At 37.7% G+C, this 18,372-nt stretch overlaps 1 protein-coding gene across 1 annotated transcript; it reads right to left on the reverse strand.

Moving 5' to 3' along the window:
* On the reverse strand, positions 1–2,178 carry LOC113781610. The gene is made up of 2 exons (XM_027327572.1): positions 1,335–2,178; positions 1–1,167 (listed from the first exon to the last, which is right to left on the reverse strand). Exons 1-2 carry the CDS (start codon positions 2,111–2,113, stop codon positions 90–92), a joined length of 1,857 nt encoding a protein of 618 aa, XP_027183373.1. The 5' UTR covers positions 2,114–2,178; the 3' UTR covers positions 1–89.
* Between the last annotated feature and the right edge of the window lie 16,194 nt (positions 2,179–18,372).

Here is an 18,372-nt window from a genome sequence, read left to right on the forward strand (position 1 = left end):
TGATCTGCAAGTTGACTAATTATTTTATTTGAACTTCCAAGTAATTCATAAATATATAAGTGAAAATCAGTTACAAAAACACGAGAGTGTCATTCTTCATAATCAGTCAATTCCCTTTCGTAAGCACAATCTGGACAGAGATAAAATCTGCACGAATCACACTCGAAAGCCTCTTCCCAATCCAACCTCCTGTTGTTGCAGCTCCCACAAAAGGATTTGTATTTTGCTTCGGGAACATGAGTGAGAGGATGAGAATGATTATTCACATTTAGGAAGCGTCCATATTTCACACGTCCAATTTGGGGAATGCACAATGGATGCAATGAGTAGTCGCATTCACGGCAGTGATACATCCAATGATTTGGGTTGATTTCTGTTTCGCAGAGCACACAGTAGAATTCCTCAGGATGCTCGAAATACGGAGGATATATCAGGAGAAGTGGGTGCTTGTCCCATCTCTGTGTGGTCGTAGGAGGCAGCAGAGCACAGTTATAGCCCACGTAGAAATGGCAATCCTCACAAGCAAACCCAAAACCACCTCCATATGTATAGCCGCCGCATGCCGTGCAACGTATGCGATCTGAACTTTGAAATGGAGCCAAGAGGTGCTTCTTGTGACCATCGTGTTTGACGCTACTCGTGATCATGCTAGCACTCGCACACTTGATACAAATGCTTAGTTCACAAGGTTTGCAATTATAATAGTTAGCATTGGTCCACCGGTAACATGCCTGGCATGTAAAATGACCAACTGCACTCGGATTATGCATCAATGAGAATGGGTGCTGGGGATGCTGTGGGATGTGCAATTTAGGAGGGAGGTTAGAACAAGTTAAATGGACAACGTAACCACACTCGGCACAAGCATAGTAGTGGGGATCATCAGATGAGCAAATAGGTTCAATGCACACGTCACATACTAATAATGCTTTTGCTTCTTCCTGATCGTCACTAGTAGTACTCTCTATCTCATCTAAGTTTTGTACTTTCTCTAAAAGAACAAGCGGATGCTTCCTGTGCGATATCAAAAATATCTCTTCTGGAATATTCGATTTGACTGAGTCATTACTGTTACTGATCTCATCCTCCTTGAGAAGAAAACGGGCGATCAATTCTTGAGCTGTGTTATTGGATGGTAGTTTCACCACATTTTGAACTTGTTCTCCTCTAACAACCCACAAGACAAGAAACTCAGAGGATAGAATGCCAAAATTATTTCATCATGATTATGGTAAAAGGGCAAAAAACTAAATTTTTGGCGGCGGGAAAAAAAAAAAGCTAAAGAATCAACCATTGCGTTAACAATAGCAAGCAAGACAAAGAAAAGCTCTTACGAGATAGGATATTCAATATCTTCACGTAGCTGCTCTTCATCCTTTTGAGAGATCACAACACATGTAATGTGGACGAAGTATCTGCAAGGACCGCAATAATAGACCCAATCACGCAGACGTACCTTTTTCCAACAAACAGAGCATTGTTGTGGAAATTTGCGGTGGTCAGACGGAAGAGAATAAGCCAGTTGGAGTGAGTGATTATGATCCTTGTGCTTCACTTTTGTTGGCCGCAAGGCACATTTTTTGTGGATCCAAAATTGACAAGTAGGACACAAATAGGACGAATCTTCATCAACCTTACCGCAAGCATCACACAAGAAAGAAGCAGGTTTTTCTAGTTGTATAAGACGGTGGTGATGACAATCGAGCTCAATTTCCCGCTGCTCCAAAATTTCCGGCTGATCCAAAATAGCACACGACACATCGAGATCAAATTCGCACAAGGAACAGTGGTAGGTGAAAAACTTCCAATCATCTTGGCCACACGCATCACAGATACAACTACGAGAATAATAAGGTGGCTTCCCAAGGAGGACTAAGTCATGCTGAGAATGCATCGGATGCCTAATTTGTCGAGGAAGCTCCGCACATATTTTGTGAAGAAAGAAATGACAAGCAAAGCAACAGTACGCCGCAGGATCCCAGATTTGCTCCTGACACCCATAACAGACTACAAACTTTCGATCAATACTACCGTCGTCGTTTTCCTTCCGCAACTCACTCAGGATGAGAGGGTGTTCCTCATGACTGAAATGGTTAAGTTGTTTTTCTTCCATATGTCTAATAACTATTAGGATCTTGTGTCTGGTATGGTTATTGAAAGACTTTGAAATTAGAGGGCAAAATAAGAAGCAGAAAAGAATGATTGGTGGTGAATGTGTCCTTCCACATAAAATGACAACTTTTGTTAGATGCTACTTTCTATAAGAAACATATGATTCCATACATTCTTTTTGGTTCCTTTTGGTTAATTTACGCTGCCTTTGTTTATTCTTTTCTTTAATTGCTTTTGGCATAATTTCATTCCATTGAAATCATCTCAAGTTAAATTTTAAACATAAAATTGATCATTTTACATTTACCTTGTCAAAATATTTTGTACAAAGATACCAATCGAGCTGGAAAATTTCCCAGCTTTCAGAATTACACTCAAGAATTTGGAAAGTCAACTTAAGTGCCTCAAGCACTATAGTTTGAGTTTTGATCTAAATTATGTGAAAATCACAAATTGAGTATGTGACCAAAAATGAATTTTCGGACAAAATGGTGTATTTTACAGGTGTGATGGTGTATTTATCATTTCAAAAGCGAGGAACTAATGTACAAAAGTTCAAGTTTGCACAATAGATCTTCAAACCGCACCAAAATTTTACTTTGTCCATTGAACCTTTTTTTTTTTTCCCCCAAAAGTATCATTTTAAAAGTAAGGAACTTAAAAAGGTTAAAAACCTGAAACCGCACCAAAATTTTACTTTGTCAATTTCACCCATTTACTTTCAAATGTTTTTTCTTTTCGGTCATTCCTTTCATTCATCATGTGTAATTAAATGTCCCCTGTACAACATTACCGTGAGTATATTTATGTATTTGAATTTCAGTGGATAAAATGACATAAAAAGAAAATTACACAAAATTCAGTAGCTGAAATAAAACTTTGAAATGATTTGGTGACAGGAAATTTTTTGAAAAAATGTGCTGGCATTGGGCAAGGAGGGATTATGCTCCAAGATGGTGTGCGAATCTAGCTCAATTGTGTAATTGCTTCTGTCAAAGATGATACAAGCAAACTGACTAAATGACCAAAAAGTGCATAATTTGAAATTTAATGGATAAATTCACGGGTAAACATATTCATTGGGCGGGCAAAACAAAATTCTGAAATAACTTGGTGTCTACAAATACGATTGAATTGGTTCCTTAGTCTTCACTTATTCCAAGTTCATATTCAAAGGCAACTTATTATTCTTTACCTAAAGGTAGCAAAATAACAATCCTGAAATAATCAATTTATGTTTGTTGGTACTTTGATTGACTTGATTACAAAAGCAAGGTATGATTCCATGCGTTCCTCTTGTCTCTTTTGGCTATTCTACATTGCCTTTATTTACTCTTTTCTCTACGGTATTCTAGCATTCTAGCCAAACTTCCTTTACTTGTTTAAATTTGTATATTCTCTTTTTGACTTTAGGTTCTTCATGTAACTTGTTGGGAAAAGGGAATATGATTGAAAAAATTTTTATTGGACGAAAAAAAAGTGAGAATTTTTTAAAACAATTAGACTTGCAAGAGTTATAGTGCAAATTGTATAGAATCTATAAGGTACCAAGAAGAAATAGTGAAAGATGATTTTTTATTGCTTGAAAAAAATAAGCTAAATGAATGTGGAGAGCGATATCTAATAAGGCAAATTTGGAGTAGTAGTGTAGTGAAAATCGTGAAATCTTCCACCTCAGGAACTAGGGCTCTTTTTAATTGAGGAATTAAAAATTAGACCAATCAAGAAAACAAGGTTCATATTATGCATTTCATTTCTTACTTGATTTTATTTTTTATGTCTTTGAAAGTTTGTGATGTTAAAAGAAATAATGCATTCGAAATGGGAAAATCATGCCAGTTACATGTAATTACTTTTGTACTTTTTTAGTTCCCTATTCTTAAGATCAAGCATTTTGGTTCCTCATGTTTGACATTTTTTTGTGGCATATTTTTCATCTCTCAATTTTAAAATAAAAAATTTGATCCGTCACATATCCACAGTGCACCATTTTTGCTTTGAAACTAATTATTGATCACATGTTTTCACTTGAAATGACTAAAAGAAATGTGTCAACATATTGAGATTATATGTGTAAAATTGGAAGATAGTCACAAAATTTACTAGTTATGCAATTTAAAGATAAAACTACAGCTAGAAACTATGCCTCAGTTTGTGTGTTTCCAATTTAGATAAAAAGTAAGAATACTCGAAAAATCAAAAATAATTTACAATGTTCCTAAATTTCAACCAAAATATTTTAACAATGAGGGAAAAAATATTTTATTATGTTAGTAGTATACAAAATAATCTTTTGTATGCTGAAATCTCCTCAAGTCAAAATTTGGATATAAGTCTAAGCATTTTACTTTTTTCTAGATAAAATATCTTGCAAAGAAAAAAACAATCAAGCGTGAAAATTTCCTAGCTTTTAGAATTAGAAAATTGAACATCGGTACTTCAAGTGCTACTTGTTGAGCTTTGATTCAAATTATGTCAAACATTTTACAATTGTTATCAAAACTGAGTTTTGGGACAAAATGGTGTATTTGGACATGTGATGGACCAAATTATTATTTTAAGAGTAAGAGACGTGAAAAGGTACAAAAAAAAAAAAAAAAGAAAAACGTAGGGACCAAAATGTATCATTTCAAAAGCAAGAGAATAAAGTACAAAGTTCACGTATGTGCTTGAGCTCCGCAACGTGTTTCAAAATTTTATTTTGTTCATTGATTTTTTTTTTTTTTGTTGAAAATGTCAATTTCTTCCATTGACTTATAACTAATGTTCTTTGTATTGGTCATTCTCTTCATTTATGCTACCTAACTACATGTCACACGTATACCATCATCCAAGGACAAATTTTCTATTTTCTAGAAATCATGGAATATATTTAGAAATTCAGCGGGTGAAATGACATAAAAACAAAAAGACATAAGGTCCAATTGGTAAAATAAAACTTTGAAATGACTGTTTGATATGGATTTTTTTGAGATGGTGTGCATCTCATTAGTATTTACTTCTGTTAAAGATGATCGTTTGGATAGAGAATTATTAGCCAAAATTTATTTGTTTACATCATCATTACAATTTTTAACACACCTTTTTATCTTCCCAATTACCTTTTCATCTCACATATATCACATCACAAAAAGTGCTATAGTAAAAATATCTCAAATAATTTACAATCCAAACAGAGCTCTAACTGACAAGCTGATCGAGTTAATAATGCATATTTTGAAACTTAATGGATGAATCGACACAAACAAGTTCAATGGATAAAACAAAATTTTGAAATAATTAGAGACTACAAATACAATTAGTTTTGCTTTCTTAGCCTTCATTTCTTCTAGATTCATACGCGATGGTAGTTTGTTATTCTTTACTTGAAGATAGCAAAATGACAATTTTGAAATAACCAATTTATGTTTGATGCTACTTTCTTTCCTATAGTACCAAGCAACATATGATTTCATTTGTTCTTTTGTCTCTCTTGCCTGATTTGCATTGACTTTATCTAATCTTTTTCTCTATGGTATTCCAAGCATACTTCCTTTATTTGTTTAAAGGGTTAATTTCAAATACCTCCCCTGAGGTTTTTGATAGTTGCAAAAAGCTCCTCTCAAATTCTAAAAATTACACTTACCTCCCCAATTTTCACTATTTACGTAACATTTTAGGCCCAAAAGGCAATATTTTTTCTCAAAATTCCTATAATGCCCTTAGGTTATAATTCACAACAAAAATGTAAAGGAAAAAAATGGTTTATAGTCTCTATTTCATTTATCTTTATTTGCTATCACTATTACCTACTCATCAATATCTAAATCACCATTAAATGAACACTTATCTCTATTTTAATATTTCTCTTTTACCTAAAAATTTATGATGTAGGCCATTGTATCAACTATAAATGCTAAATCAGATACCCAAAAACTCACCTACAATCTCATATCAATATTAGATTTTATTTAATACACAACAATATTCATCGATATCCCTAAATTTTAATTCCATGGTTGCCACCTTTTTAATACAAAGTAAATTAAATCATCACTACTAATATCAATATCCAATATACTCCATTGGTATAGAGTTCAAAATCAATCAAATTCTCTCTATAGGAATAACGTCAATAATTGTAAATAAAAAATAGAAACACAATGCATTTATAAATATATACCAAGAACACTTTTTTTATGGCAACATAAAAAAATAACTTTTATTTAGTTCCTATTCAACTTCCTATATTTAATTTTTTTTTTATCATTGTCATTATCTTCATCTCCATCTAGTTTCACAATGAAATTAGTACTCAATTTGTTTTTTGACAATTTCAATTTACTAATGCTTATCAAAAATTGGAAACAAAAATGGGGGCAAGGAAACTATTTAATAATAATGGAAAATTGAGAATTATGAATAGATACCACGATAGGTAAGTATTGGTGGTTTGGTGTGTATGGTAATTTTATTAATGGCAACAATACACATTTTGTTAATAATATTAAATAAATGAGTTTGAAAGAAAAATAGATATAGAAAGAAGAAGATAGATAGTTAAATGGGAATGACTATAGTTTGAATTATTGGTTGATAATAGATGAGAGATATTTAATATTTGATAGAGTTTTTAAATGAGTTGACAATTAATGAGGGATATTGTAGTCTTTTTAATCACACCAAGAGAGGTCTCTGTAATTATGTAAACTTCAAGAGAGTCGAATGAAATTGTCAAAAAACTCAGGGGAGATTTCTGAAATTATCCCTTGTTTAAATTTGTTTATTCTCTCTTTAGTTTAGTTTCTTCATGTGAATTGCAGGAAAAGAGAATTTGATTGGAGAAATTTTTATCGGATGAGAAAAAGTGATAATTATTGTAAATAATTAGACTTTTAAGGGTTATTGTACAAATAGTGCAGAATGTACAAGGTGTCAAGAAGAAGTAGTGAAAGAATACTTTTTTTAACTGCTTGAATAAAATAAAGGTGAAGGCCCCCACGTGAATGGGCTGGTGGTTGGCGCCTCTTCCTCGGGACCGTTAGGTCCTGGGGTCGAACCTCCGCAGCAACATCAGTTCGCCGTGCATCTAACGTGCTAGGTCTGGTTGGGGCGCTGGACCGGGCCGGAGTGGGGATTAGTCGGGCCGCCTTTACGGACTTGACCCGGACACCCCACTCCGTCGACAAAAAAAAAAAAAAAAAAAAGAATAAAATAAAGGTGAAGGAATATGGAGTGATATCTAACAAGTACAAATCTAAGCATAAGAACTGAGAATTGTGAAAAATAAAAGTGAGAATCGTGAACTCTCACGTCAGGCTCTTGGGGTCCCTTTAATGGAAGGAACTAAATTTACTACTCAAAAGACAAGCAGTTTGTGATGTTAAAAGAAATCATGCATTTGAAATAGGAAAATCGGGCAAGTTAAATTAACTAGTTTTACACTAGTCGAGTCGTCTCCTCACTACTAAGGTCATGCACCTTGGTTCCTCGTGTTTGACATTTTTTTTGCCCCTTTTTTTCGGTGTTTTGCATTCTTCCATAAATAATATAAGTTCGATCTCTCACATATCATCATTTTCAAACTTATTTTCAACCACATTTTCACTTGAAATGACTAAAAGAAATACGCCAACATATTGTGATTATATGCGTAAAATAGTATAATAGCTAGTCACAAAAATTACTATTAGTGCAATTTAAAGACAAAATTATGGGTGAAACTACCTTAGCTTGCATGCTATCGATTCAGAAAAATTAACTATAAAATCTAAAACAATTTATAATGCTCCTAAATTTCACCCAAGGTATGTTAACAGAAGAAATATTTTTTTAATATTAACGAGAAAAAAATCTTTTAAATATGTTGAGACCAGGAATTACCTAAATTGGTTTAGACAAAATAATGAAAGCACTCAAAAACTCTAAAATAATTTACAATGCTCCAAAATTTCACCACAAATGTGTTAATAGCAAACAAAGAAATCTAGTTTGGGACAATTCCTGCCCATGTTAATAGCAAACAAAGCAATCTGGTTTGGAACAGCTTGTACCATGTTAAGAATACATTCCTCTACCATTCACAGTGCAGCTAACATCTTCCCTTTAGCATTTGCCAGGAAATTATGCCATACAAATCCTGCGATGTGGGTAAAGAGCTGGCCAATCATGACACCGGGAGAGCTAGTTTGGGACAGTCCCTGATAATGTACTTCTGCAGAGGTGGCAATCTGGCACCAATGCCGACCAGCATTGGTAAACCCCAAAGATGAACTGTATGTAAGCTTTGCAGTATGAAATTTTCAGATGTCAGGCCAACAAATATAGCTTCCAAGTTGTCACAGAATCTGACCTTGAGCACCTCCAGGTTTTCTGGCATATCCGTTAGAGAACTAACATGTAAAAGCACAGAACAATCTCCAATTTCTAAAGATCTCAACAAGGGTGATTCAATCCCAATTCTTGTCAGCTTTGGTAATCCCCACAGGTGAACTTCAGCTAGATGAGGCAATTTATGCTCTTCTACATCATCTCCAAACAAAGCCACCAAATTCTCACAAAATCTGACATGAAGAATTTCAAGCATCTGCAGCAGGTGGGATGAAAAGAAAACACTCGACAGCTTTGGGCAACAATCTAAATACAAGCACTTCAGATTCTGAAAGCTCCCCAACTGCAGGTTTTCACTGTATATGCTCCTTAAACTCGATGCATTTGAAATCCATAAAATCTCAAGTTCTATCCCCCGTTCGCTACTGTCTACTAAGTAATTTGTCTCTATAACGAACTCCATATTTTCACATCCCTCAATCCAACAACCTTTCAACGTCTTGATGTTGCCAGCACCTAAATCAGAAAATGATTTGAAAAACAAACTATCAAACAAGAATATATACTCAGCATTATGAAGTACAGCCTCAATGCACTCGGAAAAAGCACTCAGATGATGAATCTCCACTAACCGCCCTTGAGATTTAGAGCAATACCTAGTTAATAGATAGATGAGGCAATTTATGCTCTTCTACATCATCTCCAAACAAAGCCACCAAATTCTCACAACATCTGACATGAAGAATTTCAAGCATCTGCAGCAGGTGGGATGAAAAGAAAACACTCGACAGCTTTGGGCAACAATCTAGATACAAGCACTTCAGATTCTGAAAGCTCCCCAACTGCAGGTTTTCACTGTATATGCTCCTTAAACACGATGCATTTGAAATCCATAAAATCTCAAGTTCTATCCCCCGTTCGCTACTGTCTACTAAGTCATTTGTCTCTATAACGAACTCCATATTTTCACATCCCTCAATCCAACAACCTTTCAACGTCTTGATGTTGCCAGCACCTAAATCAGAAAATGATTTGAAAAACAAACTATCAAACAAGAATATATACTCAGCATTATGAAGTACAGCCTCAATGAACTCGGAAAAAGCACTCAGATGATGAATCTCCACTAACCGCCCTTGAGATTTAGAGCAATGCCTAGTTAATAGATAGACATCTCTAAAAACCAATTCATCCTTGTGGAAGAGCATGTCCCCTGCACCATTTGCCACTTCAGAAGGATGAACAAAGAGATGGAAATGATTTGAGGTTGAGTCCAATACAGAAGGATTGCTGTCCAGAAATTCAAGAATTAGTGAACCGTTATAAGAAAGTAAAACTCTGCTAGTGTTTGGTACCGTTCGATCCACAATGGAGAAGGACCAATGTGACGCACTAGGCTTTTGCGTCCAGCTAGTTACCTCATTAGTGTCAGCTGCTTGGATGTCTTCCTTCATACTGGGTAAAGCAAGATGTTGCAGCTGTGTCAATCTCGGGATTCCACAAGGGAGATTTTCAACTCCAGACATGTCAAGCAGCTTGTGGTTTTTAAAGTTTTCCAATTTTGAACAGTCTCTGAGCAACAGTGATAGGTTGCAATTTATTCATTTATTTTATTATTAATTTCCCCTATTACCTGACTTGATATGGATTAATTGCTGGATTCTACTCATTTTTCTTAATTTGCACTTATTTCAGGGAGTAGATCAAAACTATCACAATTACTGCTATTTTGACAGCCATCGGGAACAAAATAAAATAGAAGGCTTGCAAGGGCATTTTTGGGAAAAATGGACACAAGCCCTTTTCGATCATTTGACCGACGTCTTGTTTTCCCTGGGAGCCGCCGCACAGTGCAAAAGGGAGACCATCAGATACAAAAGGGGGGATTGCAGCGGATGAGGGCGGCGGTCACTTTTTGAGCTTTTCGTCCTGTAGTTTAGGCCCACTTTTTGACTTTTCTTCTTAGCCTTTTGTAGGCATTCTCCACGGTTGTGAGAAGAACAATGAGGAGTACTAGCTTAACATTTCATTAACTCTTTCCTTTAGAATTCCTTTGGCTTGCTCTCACGCATGTTAGGAGATTGGAGGCTTTCTTCTTTGACTTTTCCGCCTTGTACCTTTTGAGTGGCTTCGCTCTACGGATGCTAGGAACAATAAAGAGATTCAATTGTTACCTGTGACTTTTGATAGGTCATTATTTGTCGCTAAATCTATAATTATTCTTCCCTTGATTTCAGCCAAATATTGCGTTAATTGATGGATTCTACTTATATTTGGTTAATGGTGCTAAATTGTAGGAAAAAGAGCAAAACGTGATTAAAAGTGGCAATTTTCCAATTCATTGGATGGTGGCACGTTTGGGGTCGGTTTCCAAGCCCGAGTCGAATTCAAGGCAATTTTTGAAGGAAGATTTTGAAGATTTTAATCTTCATTATTAGTTTTAATATTGGATTAGAAAACTTGGGATATTTTCTTTTATGGTTTCTTTTCCTATTTAGGAGATTAGTTTTATTTGCTAGTAGATTTCAATTAGGAAACAAAAAATAATAAGGGAAGCTAGATTCCCATTTGATTAGGACTTCAGCCAAAAAAACAGGAAAGAGAGCCGTGACTCTTTGGGGAAGAAAGGAAGGCCGGATCCCGCGTGATTAAGAGTTGAAGGCAGCAACAAATTCGGTTCTTCTTCTCACGGCAGAAATAAAAAGGGCACAATTGCTTTGTTCTTATGACTTTTTCTTTGGCTAGTTGGCCGATTTGGCCAGGAACAATTTTGTAAGGTTCGAATAGCTCTTTCGCATGGTTGTTCTCCATTAATGGAGGACTAACCTCTTAATTCTAGTGAAGGGGACAACTGAAGACTTGGTTCAACAATTACTGTGAGATCTAATTTATTTTAATTGTTTCCTCCATTTATTGGTATTCATATGTTTCCTGCTTTTAACTGTTATAGCTCTTGTGTATGATTGATTAGTGCACAATAATTAATTATTCATACAGGCTATTTTGCTAAATAGAGGTAATTGAATCCGTAATTGTTCGTTATCTCTATCCCAGTAGCAACTGGCGTAATTGGGTTTATGTCAGGGAAACATACGATCTAATTTAAACAAACCCTCGTAGCGTGTTTGTTAATTAGGATTGGGCCTTTCTAATTATTAATGCAAACCAGAAATTAAATCCTACGGTCGTACCTAGGGTTGTTTTTGGGTTAGGGAAATAGTTAACGGTCGTACCTTAGCTATCGATAAATTAAGGAAGGGTTGGTTGTTTAGCGCGTGCGAGACAACTATAACCACTCTATTAATAAATGTTGGAATTACCTTTGAATCAATGATCAGTTGCATGAACCATTTCTGAAGCATACCCTTGGCTAGAGTTTCTCTTAGTTATTTCTTTTAATTAATTATTTTCTGCATTTAATTTATTTAGTTGTCGTTTAATCCCAAAACCCCCTATTAATCTTGACTTGAAAAGAAATAAATTTCTCGCCAGCCCCTGAGGAGACGACCCTGCTTACCACTGTCTACTAAGTTAGTAAATTCAGTTAAATAATTAATTCAAGTATATCGGATTAAGCAAACTCTTCGGGAACAGGGTGAATCAAGTAACCTATTGCACACCTAGAGTCCCTGCTCCAGTACTCGAATTGATTATTGACTGCTTTATGTGGTAGTTAGGTTTTATTTATTATTATTGCACAGGTTCGGCACCTGTCAACTTTCATTTGCTTTCTAATTGTTCGACGAATTGCGGCTTCCTGAAATGCAGACAATGGCCGTGACTTTTGCTAAAATTTCCAGTGGACTTAGTTCACCAAACATGAACTAATTTCTCCAATCTAGTGAGGAAACAACGGAGGCTTTGGTTCGCCTAGAAAATTGTGAGATCGATTTAATTTAATCTTTTCCTTTTATTTATTGGTATTCGCATATTCCTTGATTGCTATGCTTATGGTTATTTGATTAATTGATTGTCTTGGATCCGGATAATTAGTTAATTTGGTAATCTATTGTCAACTAGGGCAATTAAACCCGTAATTGTTTAATTGTCCTGAAATAGTGACAACTGGCATGATTAGATTTGTGTCAGGGGGATACGCGGGCTAATCTGAAATAACCCTGGTAGTGTGTTATTTGGTTAGAATAGGGCACCTCTAATACGTAAGGCAATTGGGGAATTAAATCTTACGGGCATACCTAGGATTATTTTCCTAATTAGAGCAGTGATTAACGGGCGTACCTTGATCACCGATATAGTAAGAAGGGGTTGACTGTCATTGCTTGTTTGACAGTTCTAACCTATTTATCAGTAAATAATTGGAATTGTCTTTGCATCGATGATCAATTAGGTGAACCATTGCTGAAGTTACTTCTTGGCTAGATCTTTGATTAATATTACCTTGATTTTAGTGAATTGCCATTTGACTTTTAGTTGCCTACTTTATTTTATTTTTAATTGTTTCCTTGTCTTAATTGATTTAGGCCTTTAATTATTGTTATTCTAAGTTCAGTGAATTGTGGTTTAATTTCTAGTTAGTTATTTATTTTTATTTCCTTATTTGAATTTATCTGATTGTCGTCGTTCCTACAAAATCACCCCTTGTGTTACCTTGGATTTCTTAAGAGACAAATATACCCAATCCCTAAGGATACGACCCTACTTGCCCTGTCCACAAATTCATAATTATTTGTGAAAAAATAACCATCCCATTCGGGTATATCGGATCAAGCAAACTCTTCTGGAACAGGGTGAATCAAGTAACCCATTGCACACCTAGAGTCCCTGCTCCAGTACTTGGAATTGGATTTTGGTCATTTTAACTGGCAATTAGGTTTAATTTTATTATTGTGCAGGCTTCGACACCCTGTCAATTTTTGGCGCCGTTGCCGGGGACTGGCGTTATTAAGTATATGTCTCGTTCTTCTCGTACAGGTGAATTAATTTTCGACCCAAAGGTAGAGAAGACTGCGCGTAGGACAAGAAAAGAGACCAGACAGCTCCGAGAGGAGCACTCCAGTGCTATATCTCAGAGACCTGAGCCAGAAGTTGAACCAACAGATTCGTTTGGAGACACTTCGAGTGACTCTGACCAGGAGGAAGGAACTATGTCTAATGCACGAACATTAAGGGAGTTGGCTGCTCCTGATTTGAATCAGCAGCCTTTATGCATTACCTTCCCCACCTTGAATGATAACACTCCATTTGAACTAAAATCTGGACTGATTCATCTTTTACCCTCTTTCCATGGTTTACCAGGTGAAGAGCCGTATAAGCATCTGCAGGAGTTTGATGTCGTGTGCAACAGTATGAAACCCCCGGGCGTTACAGAAGAGCAAATAAAAATGAGGGCATTCCTCTTTTCCTTGAAGAACTCTGCAAATGACTGGTTATACTACCTACCACCAGGTAGCATCACCACGTGGGACCAGTTGAAGAAAAAATTTTTAGATAAATATTTTCCTGCGTCCAGGGCTGCAAGTCTAAGGAAAGAAATTTGCGGGATCAAGCAGCACCCAGGGGAGTCACTCTATGAGTATTGGGAGCGGTTTAAGAAGTTGTGCAGCAAGTCCCCCCAGCACCAAATAAGTGAGCAGTTGCTCATACAGTATTTTTATGAGAGACTTCTTTTCAGAGACAGGAGCATAATTGATGCTGCAAGTGGAGGGGCACTGGTGAACAAAACCCCTCGGGAAGCAAGGGAGCTAATAGAAGGGATGACAGAGAATTCACAACAGTTCGATACGAGGGAGGATGTCCCAGTACGCAAAGTGAATGAGGTTGAGACATCCTCTATCCAGCAGCAGCTAACTGAGTTGACCTCGTTTGTTAGGCAACTGGCTGTGGGAAATGCATCACAAGCCAGGGTATGTGGGGTTTACACTGGTATGGGTCACTCTGCAGACATGTGCCCAATGATTCAGGAAGAAACTGCAGAACAGGTGAACATGGCTGGTCACGCGCCCGCGCCAAGAAGGCCCTATGACCCGTACTCGAATACGTACAATCCCTGCTGGAAGGACCACCCGAATTTCAGTTATGGAGGAAATAGGCAGCCCAACTTTGCACCGAACAGGCAGTCTAACTTCGTGCCAAATAAGCAACCAGGGTACCAGCAGCAATACCAACCCTGACCACCTCCGCCCTCAAGCTCTGGTCCATCTTTGAAGGAGATGATGAAACAAATGATGGCAACCATTACGCAGAATCAGCAAAGGACGGACTCCGAAATGCAGGACATAAGAAATCAGATGAGTCAAATGGCCACAACAATCAACCGTTTGGATTCTCAAAACCAAGGTAAATTGCCGTCTCAGCCTGAATTATATCCGAAGAACGAGAGCGCAATGACCCTAAGGAGCGGGAAGAAAATTCAGGAGCCTGAACCTGTGATCCCTAAGGATAAGGATGAGGAAAAGATCGAAAATGAGCTTGAGAGGGAGGACAGCAATGGTGCAGGTCCAAAGGTACTTCCAAACCCAGTAATTACAGTTAAAACTAACCCGCCTCCTTTTCCTAGCAGGTTGAAAAAATCGAAAAAGCAGGATAAGGAGAAGGAGATCTTGGTAGTGCTTCGTAAGGTAGAGATAAATATCCCTCTCTTAGACGCAATCAAGCAAGTACCAAAATATGCCAAGTTCCTAAGAGACTTGTGTGTCAATCGAAGGCAGTTGAGGGGAGATGAAAGGGTCATTGTTGGGGAGAATGTGTCAGCGGTCCTGCAAAGAAAGCTTCCACCAAAGTGCGGAGACCCAGGTATGTTTACTATCCCCTGTAGGATAGGCAACACTGTGATTAGAAGGGCCATGTTGGATCTGGGAGTATCAATTAATGTCATGCCTAAATCTATCTATACTTCTCTAAAACTAGGTCCATTAAAAGAAACTGGGATAATTATTCAATTAGCTGACCGAACCAATGCATATCCTGATGGGTTGGTTGAAGATGTGTTGGTAAAAGTTAATGATTTGGTGTTTCCAGCTGATTTTTATGTACTTGATATGGATGATGATCACTCACCCGATCCCTCACATTTGTTATTAGGTAGACCTTTTATAGCACAAACAAAAATTGATGTTAATAAGGGTACCTTATCCATGGATTTGATGGGGAAATTGTGCACTTTAATATCTTTGATACTATGAAATATCCCTCAAACTCCAACTTTAGCTCAGTTTTCTCTGTGAGTGCTATTGACCCTGCGGTGCAGGAAGTGTTTGAAACTGTTGGCAGGGATGAGTTGGAGGTAGCTATGACCAAGCACCTCGAGTTGGAGACAACTCCTGAGGTGGAGTGGAGTGAAAATTTAAAATGCATGATAGGAGCATTACACTCATTGCCAACCTCCACAAAAAGGTAAGAAGTTTCACCTATATTCATTCCCGAACCTCACCAGAGGGTATTGCCATCGGTGGTGCAGGCGCCTGTTTTGGAGTTGAAGCCCTTACCAGAGCACCTGAAGTATGCATATCTGGGTGACAACGAGACACTCCCGGTGATTATCTCATCGGCACTGTCAAAAATCCAGGAGGAGAAACTGATCCAGGTCCTTAGAGAGTACAAAGAGGCGATAGGTTGGACAATTGCAGACATTAAAGGGATTAGCCCGGCCATCTGTATACACCGAATCAGGCTGGAAGAGGATGCTAAACCTGTTCGGCAGGCTCAAAGGAGGCTCAACCCCCTAATGATGGAAGTTGTAAAGAAAAAAATTTTAAAATTGCTAGATGTGGGGATCATTTTTGCAATATCATATAGCCCTTGGGTGAATCCGGTCCAGGTAGTCCCAAAGAAGGCAGGAGTGACGGTGGAAGCCAACCAAACGGTGAACTCGTGCCAGTGCGCAAATCCACTGGATGGAGGCAGTGTATTGACTACCGTAGGCTAAACGCCGTCACCAAAAAGGACCATTTCCCTTTCCCTTTCATTGACCAAATGGTTGAACGATTGGCTTGTAGAGTTTACTATTGCTTTTTGGATGGATTTTCAAGATATTTTCAGATAGCAATTGCACCAGAGGACCAAGAGAAGACGACCTTCACATGCCCGTTCGGGACCTTTGCCTATAGACGAATGCCATTCGGATTATGCAATGCACCTGCAACATTTCAGAGGTGTATGGTAAGTATTTTTCTGAGTATGTGGAGAAAATAATTGAAGTTTTCATGGATGATTTCAGTGTGTATGGTGATAGTTTTGATACATGTCTAGATAATCTGAAATTGATCCTGATAAGGTGTATAGAGGCTAATCTTGTGCTTAATTGGGAAAAATGTCACTTTATGGTTGACCACGGGATAGTCTTAGGTCATGTTGTGTCGTCTAAGGGTATTGAAGTTGACAGGGCAAAAATAGATATTATATCTGCTCTGCCTTACCCCGCGAGTGTGCGGGAGGTACGCTCTTTTCTTGGACATGCAGGGTTTTATCGAAGGTTCATCAAGGACTTTTCAAAAATTGGAGCCCCGTTGTTCCAACTCTTACAAAAAGAGGTGACCTTCGAATTTGATGACAAATGTGAGAAAGCCTTTGACAAGCTGAAAGAGTTGTTGACCTCACCCCCAATCATCCAGCCCCCAGACTGGAGTCTACCATTTGAGATTATGTGCGATGTCAGTGATCATGCTGTAGGGGCTGTGTTGGGGTAAAGAGTAGGAAATGCAGCTCACGTCATCTACTACGTATTTCGAGCTTTGAATGGGGCCCAATTGAATTACTCCACCACTGAGAAGGAGCTTCTTGCAGTTATTTTTGCTTTAGAAAAATTCATGTCATATTTGCTAGGTGCTAAAGTAATTGTATTTTCTGACCACGCAGCATTAAGGTACCTAATGACCAAGAAAGATGCCAAATCGAGGCTCATCAGGTGGATATTGCTACTACAGGAATTTGACTTAGAGATAAGGGATAAAAAAGGCTCAGAGAATCTGGTAGCAGACCATTTGAGTCGCATACCAGTTGGGGAGGAGAACGAGCCGTTGAAAGATGCATTCCCTGAAGAGCATTTATTTTCCTTAAATTCTCAATTGCCTTGGTATGCTGATTTAGTCAATTATCTAGTAACGGGTAATTTTCCTGCAGGTTGGCCAAAATCGAAGAGGGATAAATTGAAGAGCGGCGCCAAGTATTTCATCTGGGATGACCCGTACTTATGGAAGAGATGTGCTGATCAAGTGATGAGGAGATGTGTAAGTGAAGTGGAATTTCAATCGATTTTAACTTTTTGTTATACTTTTGCCTGTGGAGGTCATTTTGGACCCAAGAGAACTGCTCATAAGGTTTTAGAAAGTGGATTTTATTGGCCTTCATTGTTTAAGGATGCCTATGTGTTCTGTAAGTCATGTGATCGCTATCAAAGGGTAGGTAATATAGCCCGTAGAGATCATATGCCCCAAGTCCCGTTGACTTTTGTTGAAATTTTTGATGTTTGGGGTATAGATTTCATGGGGCCTTTTCCTACTTCCTTTGGTTTTATATATATTTTGCTGGCAGTTGATTATGTGTCTAAATAGGTGGAGGCTAAGGCCACTAGGACTAATGACTCGAAAGTAGTTACAGATTTTATCAGGTCTAATGTTTTTGTGCGATTTGGAATGCCAAGAGCTATTGTCAGTGATAGGCGAACGCACTTCTGCAACAAAACCATAGCTGTGTTGTTTCGCAAGTATGGTGTACTCCACAGGGTCTCAACGTCGTACCACCCTCAGACCAATGGTCAAGCAGAGGTATCGAACCGGGAAATCAAATCCATCTTGGAGAAAATGGTGCGCCCCGATAGGAAAGATTGGAGTCAACGGTTGGAAGATGCACTCTGGGCCTATCGGACGGCGTACAAGACTCCAATAGAGATGTCGCCGTACAGGTTGGTATTTGGGAAGCCGTGTTACCTTTCAGTGGAATTCGAGCACAAAGCTTTTTGGGCGATTAAGCAATGCAACATAAACTTAGAGGAGG

Source organism: Coffea eugenioides, chromosome 8 (genome assembly GCF_003713205.1).
Source record: "Coffea eugenioides isolate CCC68of chromosome 8, Ceug_1.0, whole genome shotgun sequence".
NCBI lineage: Eukaryota > Viridiplantae > Streptophyta > Magnoliopsida > Gentianales > Rubiaceae > Coffea > Coffea eugenioides.